The sequence below is a fragment of the Schistocerca nitens genome, chromosome 9, assembly GCF_023898315.1.
Source record: "Schistocerca nitens isolate TAMUIC-IGC-003100 chromosome 9, iqSchNite1.1, whole genome shotgun sequence".
Classification (NCBI taxonomy): domain Eukaryota; kingdom Metazoa; phylum Arthropoda; class Insecta; order Orthoptera; family Acrididae; genus Schistocerca; species Schistocerca nitens.
Genome location: NC_064622.1, coordinates 67,702,965 through 67,718,504, shown reverse-complemented (window position 1 = coordinate 67,718,504; position 15,540 = coordinate 67,702,965). Strand labels below are relative to the sequence as shown.

The following is a 15,540-nucleotide window of genomic DNA, read 5'->3' as shown; positions in this document are numbered from 1 at the left end:
TAAAAATAACGATAATATGTGCGTTATCTTTCTGACCTCATTTTTCGAGTAGATTATTTCCTACACTGCCCGCCAAAAAAGTGGAGAACACAGAAGAGTTGTGAAGTTTCATTTCGGTTCCGCCTCCCATGGTGGGTGCTGCACTTTTTTTGTCAGAGGGTGTATACCTTACTACATGAAGTAAGCAAAGAACAGGAGAACACGCAGTGTGTCCGCCCAATGATTAAGATTGAAATGAATATGAGGCACTTGGGATGGAAAGCTGGCGAATGTCTTCGACATCTATCCCTTGTTATTTGTTTAGAAGTACAGTCTGGTGAGGTATGTATGAAAGTGTAGTAAAAATGTGTCTCCTCCGACAGGTGGAAGATGTTGCGTAATGTGTTGACGCCAGGTTTCACTTCCGGCAAGATGAAGCGCATGTTCCACCTGGTCGAAGAGTGTGGACAGGAATTGGTAGAGCACCTGACAGCTGCTACGAAAAAAGGTATGGTTGTTTTTTTACCGTAATTGTTGTTGTTTCTATTATGTTATCATATCGGAAAGTTGCTACGATATAAATGAATCAACAGGAAGATATGGAATATAATGTGAACGTGAGCTATAGTTTCCCAGAAAGGAGGATTTACATACAAAGTGCGAACCATCGATAGTATCAGTTGATACGTGACAATCTATTGCTGGACTGACATATCTCATGTATCATTTCCGTAATTTATTTAAGTTGATTTGGTTTGAGTTCTAGCGATGTCAGTTGATTAATGCTCATCTTTATAGCAAGCAACCTCTGTGATTTTGACCATTAGCTTGTAAATTCTTCTTACTTCTCTCTCTGTAAACTTGTGGAAGTTGCAACCAATTCGTTCTGTAATTTTCTTGGAGTTGGAGAATCCCAGGTGAACGGTGAGGCTGAAGTCTCATACGGTCCGTTGGAACGAGAACCATTTTCGCTTAGGAACCAGACGGTAACCCGTGTGGCTGACCGCTTGACCATGGAGACAGGGCAATATCTGGGCCTTGCGTCCATCCTGCTGCTCGCTGCATAACAATTCACTAAGTACACCTCACACTATGTGAGGCGTGGCCGCCTTCTTGAGAAAATCGGATAACATGGTGACGAACACCCAAGTTTGGGCCAACTTGCAGATTTAACAAGCCGAGCCAGCTGACCGTAGGTGCTGACAAAAGATGGAAAAGAGAGAGGAGTGGAACACCATTTACTGTGCGGTACCGCGAGCAACGAGGTAGAGTTGCTCTTCCTCTACAGAAGTCATTTAACAGAGGTGATACGAACGCTGCTTTCCAGAAAATCCAAACGTTGAGCCCATTGCATTGGCTGCTGAGGAAAAACAACTTCAGAGAAGGGACATCAGACAGAATTATTAAGAACTGCGTTCTTCTGTAGGATAACATTGCAAAGGTGTTGCTAACTCGGAAATTCTTGGTCTATTTACTACTGTACCATTTGTCAGAATATTGTAAAAACAGCTTCATCGGCGCGCAGAAAATTATGCAGGATCGGAGGTGAGTCAGTCCGGAGAATAAGCAGGAATCGTTTCTTCCTTGGCAGAAGGCGAGTAAACACTTCTCCGGCGGACAACGTGGAATGACTTCTTCCCCCACCACGCGCAGTCAGCAGCAGATCATGGGACACACTGCCTTCTGCTCAAGGACATGCTGGGTTTGGTGAGATTATGCGAGCTTAGGCAAATTGATTTCAAGATGCAGAAATGATGATGTGAATGAGTAACTGTTGCAAACCTTTACAATCATGGAATATAAGGGGGTTCATTAACGATTCATTCTTCGTCGTAGTATGCATATATTAAGTAATCACTCTTTCGGCGTCATTATTAGATTGGTGCACAACTCGTTTTTTTTTTTTTTTTTTTTTTTTTTTTTTTTTTTTTTGCAAGTTGGTTTCTGGTTCCCATGGGTTTATTTATCGACTGTCATCTTTTATTTGTAGTTCACCTTTGCTATCTGAGTTCACATATTGTAATTTTGTTATTTGGGAATAGTCAGTGGAACAGTGAGCGCTAGAAATTGGAGTACCAAGTGGAGAAATCGGACAATTTCCGAGACATTCTCCTGTGCGTCTTGTATGGTGATCACGCCATTGGACAGAACAGGGCAATAAAATGGTTTTGTTTTTTTAAGGAGGACCATTTTGACGTTAGAGACTCCTCATATTTAGGAAGACCGTAGGGTTTGACAAAGATCGTTTAAACGTAATAGCCCACATTGATCGACATGAGTGTACTCGAGAACTGGCAAATGTGATGAATTGTGATCATTCCTGTCGTGCGACATTTGCATGCTATGAGGAAGGTTGAAAAACCGGGAGAGTGGGTACCGCGCGCTATAAACCAAAATCACAAAAATCTGCGGGTGACCATATACCTATTCTGCTTGCTCGTTGTGAATTGGCTCGTGAACAAAACTGACCATTCCTAACCCACATCGTTACTATTTATCAGAAATGGTGTCTTTATGCTAATATCAGAGAAAAAAGGGTATGGTTAAGCCCAGACAAAGCAGCAATTCCCTGTACAAAGACACGCGCGTATACACGAAAGATAATGTTATACATCTCGTGGAGCAGCGACGGTGTGACGTAGTACGAATTTCTGTCCCAAGGTCTAAGCGTCACTGCTGACATTTATTGTCGACAACTGAGACGTCTTGCAGCCCACGTCATTATGCAGCCACCACTAGCTGGCTCACTGCCTTGCTGACAACCTGGATTCATGGCACTGTGAGGTCTGCACCACACTTGTGCCTTAGCATCAGCTCTCACCAACTGAAATTAGGACTGTCCTGACCGGGTGTGAAGGCATTGCTAACTACGCAAATAAATTTTTTTTCGTGATTTTCTTTAGATTTCTATTCTTTTTCTTTTGTTCATGTGGGCATTTCTAATTGTGATTATGTAACATTCTACTGCGGTTTTTAAATGTAAAGATGTAATTGTGATTATTTAGTTTGCCAATGGATAAATATGCTTCTTGCTTTGTACCTGTGGTAAAGTTTGTAAAGTTCTCTTTTGGAATATTACTAATTGTGAAAAATTCTGTCATAAAGATTTATGTAATTTACGATAACGATATAACATCTATAGACAGGGGACAGCGATACTGATATCGATAGTCGAAAGGTTGTTGAGTAGTAGAGGGGATGGTGGATGGTGTGTCTGTGAAGCGTGCGCGGAAAAATAGTACTGTGTTTTATGAAAAGCACGCGTAATTGTATGGACAGTGATACCGAACAATCAGATTGTTAATTCTCTTTACCACTGCGGTATGTAATGCCATCGCCAGCGAACTTTGAGAGCAAATAAACCGGACTGTGAAAGTGCCGCTAACAATACTTGGTTGCGGCCGACACGAACAGTGCTTTTATGCGAATGAACTTTGCTGGTATTGGTTTTGGGTGGCGGAACTGTTGTCTACCACATTCTATCAAGCCGTGGAAGTGAAGACTTTAATTAACTGTGCAATATAAATGACTTTCAGTGACGTTGTCGATGTTTGAAATGCGAGAACTGAGTGGAGATTGTTTACGGTGTGCTTCACACACAAGAACAATTCTATGAACTGTGTATTCGTGGCTAAGACTATATGAATGTGACGAACTGTGTAATTATGGACGATAGCGTCACGGACAGGGCATAAAGTGTAAAAACGAGCGATGTCTACGTAATGTACTTTGAAAGACAGGACATGTCAACAACGGTCGTATACTGTCGTCTTGTGGTTTGTTAATCACCACGGGGTTAATGATACAGCTGTGCCGGAACTTTATTTGCGTTTCGCCGGAGAAGATTAACCAGCGGAACTGCTTATATCCTGCTCTCATCATCGTAACCCGCCGACATCGTGCTGCCCAACGCAACGCTTCGTATGCAACAAAAAGTTAAGAGATTTCGCCGAACGCTATCCCCTGACCTAGAAACTTTCTTTCTCTATTAAAAGTATAAGAATTACAGACTCTATTCAAATAAATTCTTTGTTTAGTTTATGTTTGGTTTCTGCTAACGAAAATAAAATTACAATCAGAGAATTAAAAGTTGCCTGGTAGTCATTGTTGAAACACCAGTAAATATAAGCTTCTTCCTCTCATTGGAACTAATTCTCCTTGCATTTCAAAATTATTGTAGTTATTTTATGTAGTTTTATGTATTGTTATGAGACTAGATATATGACAGTGACTAATAAGAGTATTTTGTCGCGAAATATGGCTTCGCCCGAAAATTACGGCGACCGCCATAATTGCTTGCGTTCTGACCAATAACGTAAAAGCTGCTATTCCCGTATTGGAGCATTTCCTGACGTGAGCGTGAATTATAAATGTCAGCTGTCAAATCACGTAGGGACTGTTTACCCAGTAATAAAAGTTTTTGATATTGTATTGCTACGAGTCGTAGTATTAAGAGACACTGGTTATACTCAAAAGTGGGTAGATGTCTGGTGAACCCCCCAGTGTTCATGCAATTATTAACAGTATTGTGTGTGATTCACGAAATTTTGTCACTTTTTCTAATTCCTTTCAGATATTGTGTTAGATGTCTTTGAAGTTTCAGAGAATATATACACAATTTAGTTGGTTCAGGTTAATTTCAGAGCAGTTTCTCGTAAATATTAGAGTTTTCAGTTCAGAAACGAAGTGGGATCGTGACCAATTGAGAAGTATAACAAAGAGTGTGGTTTTCCAACTAGAATTTTGGATGACTTCACAGTTTATTTTGATAATTATTTTTCATCTACATCTACATTTATATACCACAAGCCACCCAACGGTGTGTGGCGGAGGGCACTTTACGTGCCACTGTCATTACCTCCCTTTCCTGTTCCAGTCGTGTATGGTTCGCGGGAAGAACGACTGTCTGAAAGCCTCCGTGCGCGCTCTAATCTCTCTAATTTTACATTCGTGATCTCCTCGGGAGGTATAAGTAGGGGGAAGCAATATATTCGATACCTCATCCAGAAACGCACCCTCTCGAAACCTGGCGAGCAAGCTACACCGCGATGCAGAGCGCCGCTCTTGCAGAGTCTGCCACTTGAGTTTATTAAACATCTCCGTAACGCTATCATGGTTACCAAATAACCATGTGACGAAACGCGCCGCTCTTCTTTCGATCTTCTCTATCTCCTCCGTCAACCCGATCTGGTACGGATCCCACACTGATGAGCAATACTCAAGTATAGGTCGAACGAGTGTTTTGTAAGCCACCTCCTTTGTTGATGGACTACATTTTCTAAGCACTCTCCCAATGAATCTCAACCTGGTACCCGCCTTACCAACAATTAATTTTATATGATCATTCCACTTCAAATCGTTCCGCACGCATACTCCCAGATATTGTGAAAGGGTACAGTACAGCCCGACGTTGAAAATAGGTACAACATACTTCATTATTTTTGTCAGAACAACACATTTTTTTTGTAAAATAACTCAATTTCAATTAATACAGCGAAGCCGGATACCAGTGTGGGAAAGAATGACAATTGATTTATTTAATTGATCACATGTGCACTCCCACAAAGTAAATACCTACATCCAGTTTGGTGAGATCTTTGAAATGAATGAATGTATGGTCGTCTGCTAACCACAGATAGTGAATGTGAATATATGATCATCTTTGAGACGATCCTTTGGCCACCTTTGGTGGGACCAAAGAGATGAAATTTACCTGAGTTTTGAGTGCCTGAAATGTGGCTGACCAATACAGTAGCAAGGTGCTCCCCCACTTCGACAGAGGTGTGAGAGAACCTGGAGAACAGCCATGTTTCAACACTCTGCCGCTGGATCTTGTGCTGTTAAGACCTTTTTTAGTTGTGCTCCGTAATGACAAAAGAGTGGAGACATGGTATGCATGTGGAATATTTAAGAGTAGTTTGAAATAATAATTTCTCTATTTCAGGAAGTTTTGTGGGGAGAATTAAATGTCAGGCAGGTAATATTAATGGGATTGTAGTAATCTTCGGAAGTGACCAACGGTCACAATGAAACCACGTGTAGCAATAAGTTGAAATACTTCCGTGTGCTTAAGTTAAGCTGAATTACTAGCGTGTGTACAATAAGTTGAAATATTTAAGAAATAGCGTGTGTACCATAAGTTGAAATATTTAAGAAATGGCGTGTGCAGGACTTGAAATTAGAGACGAGTACTTCCACGTGGTGGGTACTGTGTGAGTCTCAAACTGTGTATGAGACAAAAGATAAAGAGAAGTACTCGTCCATAGTATCAGTTGAGGACTCGCGTGTGTGATGAATACGTTCTTAATATTACTTTGCGTGATATGATTCCGTGTGACGCTAGATTCAAACTCTGAGAGAGAAGCAAGGTGAGTCGGCCGTCTATCCAGCAACGCCACTTGGCTTACATTGCACAGGAAGACGTGCATATATCTCCAGAATTCATAGTAGGAAAGTAGAATTACGAAGTGGGGCAGTATCGTGTGAAACTGGGATAAATATTAATTGTAGTGGGAAAGCTGAAAGTGATAGTGTTGTGACTATTTAGTGTTTTGTATTTCATATTGTAGTGTGATGTATGTGTGGTTTGCATGGGAGAGTGGCAAGGTAGTTTCAAAAGATTAGTGGGTTATGCTTGTTCCTTCTGTACCGCTCGATCTGGAGGAAAGTTTCGTGATGATGATTGTGAGAGTCGAAGTGTGAGATATAATATAAGATCCACCATCCTATCCAGAAAGTGCACTGTAGCGTTAAATAAGTACGAGACCATAATATAGAGATTCACCAATGTAAAGCCATGCCCACTGGGCGGAATTTCTCATGTGTTATTGTTGTAGGTTATAGAATTTGTGTGTTTAGGTTAGAGAATTTATCGGAATAAATAAGATAGTGAAAAGAAAAATATTGGTGGACTTTTCCTTCGAATTGTATGTTGTCATAATGTCCCGAATTTATAATGTGTGCGACATTCATATTCAGTGCGGTGGCCACGTGTTGACAAAAGCCGTTAAATAAAAAAGAAAGAAAATGTGGTACTGCCAGTGCGTGGTGTACAGTCAGAGTTCTGTAAATTACTGATAGTCAGATGCGTGTTTCCGTTGCGTATTAATCAAATAGGAGGATAACTTGTAACTTAAGTGTGAGTACTAGAGTTCATGTTACTCGATAAATAAGAATGAATCCACTCGCTTGGGAGACCACTCATCTTGCAGGCCTGACTGCTTGATGCCACAGTATGAGGAAGGCATGTGGGTGCCTCTCAATTTTACAGAAGTAACTGCTACCAGTGTTTGTTCCGCTATCATATAATCAAACAATAAAGGATCCTTCTTTCTATGTATTCGCAATACATTACATTTGTCTATGTTAAGGGACAGTTGCCACTCCCTGCACCAAGTGCCTATCTGCTGCAGATCTTCCTGCATTTCGCTACAATTTTCTAATGCTGCAACTTCTCTGTATACTGCAGCATCATCCGCGAAAAGCCGCATGGAACTTCCGACACTATCTACTAGGTCATTTATATATATTGTGAAAAGCAATGGTCCCATAACACTCCCCTGTGGCACGCCAGAGGTTACTTTAACGTCTGTAGACGTCTCTCCATTGATAACAACATGCTGTGTTCTGTTTGCTAAAAACTCTTCAATCCACCCACACAGCTGGTCTGATATTCCGTAGGCTCTTACTTTGTTTATCAGGCGACAGTGCGGAACTGTATCGAACGCCTTCCGGAAGTCAAGAAAAATATCATCTACCTGGGAGCCTGTATCTAATATTTTCTGGGTCTCATGAACAAATAAAGCTAGTTGGGTCTCACACGATCGCTGTTTCCGGAATCCATGTTGATTCCTACATAGTAGATTCTGGGTTTCCAAAAACATGATACTCGAGCAAAAAACATGTTCTAAAATTCTACAACAGATCGACGTCAGAGATATAGGTGTATAGTTTTGCGCATCTGCTCGACGACCCTTCTTGAAGACTGGGACTACCTGTGCTCTTTTCCAATCATTTGGAACCTTCCGTTCCTGTAGAGACTTGCGGTACACGGCTGTTAGAAGGGGGGCAAGTTCTTTCGCGTACTCTGTGTAAAATCGAATTGGTATCCCGTCAGGTCCAGTGGACTTTCCTCTGTTGAGTGATTCCAGTTGCTTTTCTATACCTTGGACACTTATTTCGATGTCAGCCATTTTTTCGTTTGTGTGGGTTGAGGTCATCACACGGGCCACCTTTACCAGCCGTCTTGAGTCCAACCAATATAGTCAGAAGCCTGGAAGAGGCGCTGTAGGCGATGTCTTGCTGTTAGTTAAGGCACTTCCGACGGTCGTCTACTGACATCGCCCATTAAAGCGACATTTCGCCGCACTGTCCTAACGGATACGTCAGTAGTATGTCCCACATTGATTTCTGTGGTTATTAATTTAGGTTTTGCTCGAAAAATGTCCGGTAGCACTGACAACTCTACGCAAACGCACGGCTCTCGGTCGTTAAGTGAAGGCTGTTGGCTTCTGCACTGTCCGTGGTAAGAGGCAGTGGCTGAAATTTGGTATTCTCGGCACACTCGTGACACTGTGGATCTTGGGGTGCTGGATTCCACAACGATTTACGAAATGGAATGTCCCGTGCGTCTAGCTGCAACTACCATTCCGCATTCAAAGTCTGTTAATTCTCGTCGTACGGCCATAATCACGTCTGAAACCTTCTTGCGTGAATCACCTGAGTGGAAGTGAGAGCTCCGCCAATGCACTGTCCTTTTATATGTTGTGGTCGTGATACTATCGCCATCTGTATTTGTGCATGTCGCTATTCTATGAGTTTACCTCAGAGTGTATTTCTTGTACTGAACCCATTTTTGCAAAATTTGATATTTCCACATTAAAAACCATGTCGTCTATTGTTCTCGAAATTGTGTTATGCAATGGAGTTGATTACATCCCGGCTCGTACATGAGACCCCAGCGTAATACTAATAACTTCTATGCCTGTGGGTAATGCATTTCTCTGATTGAATACGATTTCGCAAATTTCGCTATTAATAATGAGTTTTTTTTTAAAAAAAAAAGCAAGGAACCTTTTTAAACACTGATGACAAATTTTTCGAATAACTTTTTTTTTGTTGCCTTTCCCTGACTTTTCTCCTTTAAATCACTTTGTCGGTGAGGCAATATTCCCAGTATGAAAGGATACTTGTGAGTGAACGCTTCGGCTTTTATCTGGAGGATTCGTGTAACAACGTACGCCCTTTCACGCTCAGATATGGAACTGCCTTCGCTTCTGTAAAACTTGAAGCACCAAGGAAGGGCTAGCGAGTTTACGCAGCCTAAGCAACACGGCGGACTCTTATTGTGTGGCAAGAGGAACGTGTGAATTGACATTTTAGAAGTGTACTTACCGGATATTGCTTTATTATCTTGTTGCAATGAGAAAGAGTTCAGTCAAGAAGAGAAGTAAGCATTTATTATGTTATAGAACAGAAGAAAGTTGAAGATTAGAAGGGTAACTAATAGAGTTGGAAAACTACCGTAGGCCAACGTAGGCTATCATTAGTAAGCGTAGTGTGTGTGTGTGTGTGTGTGTGTGCGTGTGTGTGTGTGTGTGTGTGTGTGTGTGTGTGTGTGTGTGTGTGTGTGTGTCTGTGTTGGGGCTTATGGGCGCTCAACGTCGAGGTCATCAGCGCCCTGACACACATTGAAAGAAACGAATGTGGACAAATTTAGTAAAATGGAAGCACACACGCAAAGAAAGCGGGAAAAGATGCAAAATGCTGTGTAAGAAAGTAAAACGTAAGGAAAATGAGAAAGGAGCGTCAACCTGTTCCTGGTAGCTTTGGTCAGTAAATGTCATACCCGCAATTCCTGAACGTTCTGTGTGTTGCATAAATATCGGGCGTTACCCCATAAACGATTGCCTTCATCACATACGGAATCAATGTCTTACTAGATTCCCCTAAAAACCGAAAGCGTCGAACGGTCTAGAAACGGAGTGAAGATATACAAAGGGTCGGCTAACTGCGAAACATTTTTGTGCTACATAGTTATCCTACTGTCTATTACTTAAAAGTAAACAGTGTTTATAACGAAAGTAAAATATTCGCTGTTTAATTTAGGTTTCATTCGAAAACTGTTGCTTTGTACGCTGAAACAAAGGGATGTTGTGTTAAAAATAAAGAAAGCAATGCAACATAGATTTATCATATAGCAATAGAAAACGCAATTTCCTCAACAAAAAGATAAAAGTAAAAAAATACGAAAAACAAAAGTGTATCACACATTGGTTCAATAATTCGTCGAATGTATGTTCCTGTTATTCATAAATACATTTCGCATTTATCAGTAATAAGAGCAATCTCCTGCTTTGATCATGATGAAGAAGGTTCTATTGAGTACAAAATAAATTATATATGTTAGTGCACGTAAACTCTACTTGCATCAAAAGTAACTGCTTTGGTTACATGAAACTGCAGAAATTATGCGATCAAATAGTTTTTGTTACTTGTAAAAGGCAATTTATTTTCGGTAAGTATATGAAATACGCTATAGACTAACAATGAATGAGATGTGGTTCTGATTTTGTGCAAAACAGACAACCAAACAAACAAAAATCAAAGAGAAGTCGTCAACTTCCAATTTCTCTTTTACACATTCATTCACATTAATTTATATTTCTTTTCCTAAAAGTGCTACCAATACTACCGGTAATCCAACGACTCACTACGTCATTTATGTAGTGTAACAGAACAGTGGAATTGTAGTTTAGGTAGGGTTGCGGGCTTTCGATTAATAAATGAGGTGTTGGCCCTCAACCTACGTACCCTCAGACTCAGAGTTGAAATATTAAAAGTTTTGGCTGGTTTCGTTGTCTAGGGGCTGGGATACGTAGTTGCCGCATTGCACGCCAGACACTGCTGAGTCTACAGTATACAATATGAACACACACATGAATAGAATGCCCGATGGTTCCTATCACTCGGCAATTGCGAATTTTGAATGTAACTTAGCAATTTGTAAGTGAAAAATTGCAATTAAATAAAATCTGCAAGTACTATTTTTAACGACTTTAAATGATGAGTACGATAGCAGAAGCACCTTTAAGAATGCCGTTTATTACTGCAAACACTTATTGGTGTCCAGCAATTAAATAAAATATAAGTTGAGTAACAGCGAGTAACAGGGAAACAATAGATTCCCACATAACGTAATTAATTATGAACAACAACATAACGCATAACGTCTTCACTGCAGAAACCATGGAAGTCTCACAACTGCACAAGTCGGCACTACGAAATATTTCTATCTCCCGCAACCACACTCAAACTTGTCAACTCTGCCAGTAGTTCCTGCCACCGACCGTCACTGCAGCACTCTCTGCGCTAGTGCGTCCATCGCTCCGTACCGTGCAGGACTCTCTCCTGTCCTGTGCGACTGTCCCTCGCACCACACTGTTCAGAACTCCCAGTGTCCTTTGCGACTGTCCCTTGCGTCACACCGTTCAGAACTCCCTCGGTGTCCTCTCCTGCACTGTCTCTCCACGTGTCCTTTTTGGAACGATCGCTGTGATTGGCTAGAGCGCTCCCGCCCTCTCTCCAAGTCAATGCACACGCACAAACATAACGCAACACATTCGAAATACTGGATTTACATTTAAATAATTTGAAATTAAATAAATATTTCTATGGCTGAACCATAAACACGCAGTAACACACATTATTAAACACATAAACAAAGAAAATAAACATATATCAAAGGAATAGAAACAAAAGGTAGGCCAGTAGCGTAATGTCTCTGTGCTTTCTAAAACACAGTAAATATTTAACCAATCTCTTCATGAATAGTATATATCAGATATAAACGAAGACATAGACGAATAAATATATTTATAAGCATGCTGCTACCGTTTTTTCCTGTAACTGTGGAGTACTTATGGCCTGACGCGATCGATAGTAATCGGCCACTTTGACCTCCAATAACTCTTGTACTATTCAAGTAACATGCCTGTAATTTATACTAATTCAGGTTTACACTAATAGCTTTCCAGACACACGTCGATCGACAAAATCGGATGAACCGTTTAGATTTTGGAAATTCGTTGCTGGGTGTTACTTGTATAATTTATCATCAGATACAAAACTTTAAACTAATAAAGATATTGAAAATCTGATTACGTCATCAGATTTGTCATGCAAATAATGGTAATGTACATGTTTCTTTTTGAGGTATCATGATTCATCTGGCTACTATTAATTTCCATACGAACTGTGAAATGTCTGCCATTAAGATTTCACAAAGTCCACCATCTTTGGGACTCCCAGCATGTCTCCTTCATCGACACAGCGTCAACATGGCAGTTCCAGCCACGTGCTCACCCTGGACCACACGCTGGGGTACCCCACTTGTCCGGCACCATGCGTTCCCCCTGCCGAGCAGCCCGCGTGGCTACGCCAACTCCGAACTTAGAATATTTTCAGGGCACCACAACTCGCCCGTTACCTCACAGGGTGCAACTCTAGTAACTAACGAAAAGATACTGAATCGAATATGAAAAAATAGCAAAACTTAAAAGAATGTATCAGTTGATAGGACACATCCTGAGGCCTGAAGGAATAGTGAATTTGGCAATTAAGGAAAGTGTGTGAAGAAAAATTGTGAGGAAGATCAAGGGTCGATCACAGAAAGATTGTTCAAGTCGTTGTCGGTAGCAGTAGTTGTACAGAGGTGCTTGCATAGGATATAATTATGTGGAGAAATGCATCAGACCAGTCTTCAGACTGAAGATTAAAACTTGTTGTTGCAGACAGCAACGTGGATGTGCACGACCTAATGGTGTGCTATACGACTGACGTGGTTTGTTCCACGTTTCTGGGCGTGAAGGGCGGCGCCCTGCAGGACCCTAAGGCTCCCATACGGCAGAGCCTAACTAGGATGCTTCGAGACGACTTGGTGGGCCGTCTGGCCCAGTCTATGAGCTTCCTGGCGCCCAAGCTGTTCGAGAAACTGAACGTCAACGTCTTCAATAAGCAGCTCGAGGATTTCCTTTCCAAGACCACTCAAGAGGTATGGCTTCAAAAAATGAGTTATTACAAGTCTTCGACTGCCCAGCATCTAAATTCTATTATAAAATGTTATGCGAGAAATGAAGGTATTACGTAATCAGCATACGAATTTCACAGTTACACTGTTTGACATGCTATCTCAATAGTGAAGGTATCTTCGATGACGTATTAACTATGTAGATATTTGTCATTTTGTGTAATTGATAGTAACCATATTCACATTGATTAACTATAAAATCTGGTACTTGTCTTCGTTGATATCCTCCGCTTATGATTGTATTTCACAGGCTTTTCCACTTTGAATAGACACTCTACAAAGTTCAGTTTCGTTTATAAAGATAGCGCCTGTTCCTAAATAACGGGGGATTTTTTAAGTTCTTTCCTCCTGCATTTTTCATAGTAAACAAGCAAACTCTTCCACAGTAATTAACCAAATTTCACAGAAACACAACTTCCTAGGAATGCAAAAACATTTCTGTTACAACTGACTCGACAAAGAGTCCTAATAAACTTTTCGTCCCGGCAAGTAAGAGACAGAGAAACAGAGATATTACAGTTGTAAGCAAAGAGTCTGAGCATTTAGATAACTGGCCTCGAAATTATTTAAATTCACTTTTCGCAGATGTACATGACTATTACAAAATTTAGTGAAAACTCTGTTGATAAAAACTTTACAAAATTAACATTTATGCTTTTCCTTAATTAAGTACAGCATTGTTCAATTCATATCAAATGAAAGGAGTAGAAATCGATTTACACAAAGTTATTTTTAATAAGTGAACTGATTTAGACCCACCGTGTCAAAGGGTTCTTAATACACATATTTGAGCTTAAATGCATCACAACTGAAACGCTCCAAAAATTTTGCCGATTTCGATTTAGCTTCGCATCGAAATTTCATAAATCTTTTCTTGAGCAGCTGACTCCCCAGGTGTGAACTGGTAAAAGCAGAGAGATTTCAGACAGGTGCTGTTTCGTTTATAGCCACTGTATGGTGTGACGTTACCATGTCCGCTTTCTGAGCTTTTTCTGTCTCTGTTTGCAGACAATGGACTACCGCAAGAAAAACGGCGTTGTGCGAGAAGACAGCATCGACCTGCTGATGCGCGTCCTTGACGAGTCGAAGCGCATGGTGGACGAGACTGGTCAGGAATTCAGTACGTACTCTCCTGACACAACACAGTGTGCCACTTCTGCTATATACGGAAAACAATGTTGGAAATTCCTGTTTAGCGCCTTGAAATTCTCATGTGTAGGAAAACTAATGTACAGGTATGCGATGACCTTGCCATTCTTTATCTTTTGGTGACCTATCAGTTTGCTGGTATATAGCTTTGAACAATTTTTCAGCCCCAATCTGGCAAGTTATTTAATCTGGTGTCCTTCGTTAATAGCACTATACGTAAATCATTTGGGATCATAGATTTATTATGCTTTTTAAACTGGAGAGCTTATATACAGTAATTAAATATAAGTCTTTTATGCATCAAGTTGCGATTACACGAATTGGAATAATGTACCTCAGTGTGCAGTCAGTTGAAAGACAAATGGGTTACATAATTAATGTACCTCATAGCTGTTTTTACTTCCGCATGAATAATCTGCTTTGGTCCGTGACAACGGTTACTTTTTAAAAGTTACATAATACCTTACCGTGAAGTTTTTGAACAAAAAATATGTAATGTCCGTCATCCACAAACTAAGCTTTCAGAAGTTCTATAGTTCTACTGGATTTTTTGATACTCTCAGCTTCACTTTCCTCAGTATTACCTTTTACAACGAGGCGAATCGAACAGTGGCTGGCTGACATTTACTCATGTATGTTACTGTCACTGCATTTCATTACCTGGCAGTACATATTGACGATGAAGCATCTTGTTGCTTTCACACTGCCTTGGCTTTTCTAGAATTCTCCAAATAAACCGAAGCTGACCATGTAACTTCCCAACCATCAACATTACGTTCTAGGCGCTGCAGTCCTGAACCTCACGACTGCTATGGTTGCAGGTTCGAATCCTGCCTCGGGCATGGATGTGTGTGATGTCCTTACGTTAGTTAGGTTTAAGTAGTTCTAAGTTCTAGGGGACTGATGACCTCAGATGTTAAGTCCCATAGTGCTCAGAGCCATTTTTTGAACATTACGTGATCGTTACACTTCATTAGCTTTGCAACTCTGTGTGTTACGGAGGGGTTACTTCAAGCCGTTGTTACACGAAACCCCTGTAAGCTCGGAAGAGGAATTTGTTGGTGGGGTCCTAGCTACACGTCCTTCTGTTCAACAGACAACAGGTGTTACAGTGAGACGGTGGAAAATTTTATTCACTCATTAATGAATATAGGATACGGTCGGTAGTCATTTTGAAGTTTATGTCGATTAAACAACGAAATATTCGTTTTGGTTATTTGTTATATTGGTGCACTATACGTAAAAACTTATAACAGCCAAATGAAAATATACTAACTCCTGTGTGTCACCCTCCATGATGAGAAAAGAAAGCGGCCATCCTTTAT

General features: G+C 40.7%; 1 protein-coding gene across 1 annotated transcript in view; it reads left to right on the top strand.

Annotated features, from left to right (window-relative positions):
• The window catches only part of LOC126203025 (cytochrome P450 6j1-like), a 60,982-nt gene that overhangs the window by 27,556 nt on the left and 17,886 nt on the right, over positions 1-15,540 (top strand). The window contains exons 3-5 of the mRNA XM_049937264.1: positions 363-487; positions 12,771-13,030; positions 14,075-14,186. Coding sequence (XP_049793221.1) covers positions 363-487; positions 12,771-13,030; positions 14,075-14,186 — 497 coding nt within the window. The remainder of the gene's footprint in view (positions 1-362; positions 488-12,770; positions 13,031-14,074; positions 14,187-15,540) is intronic.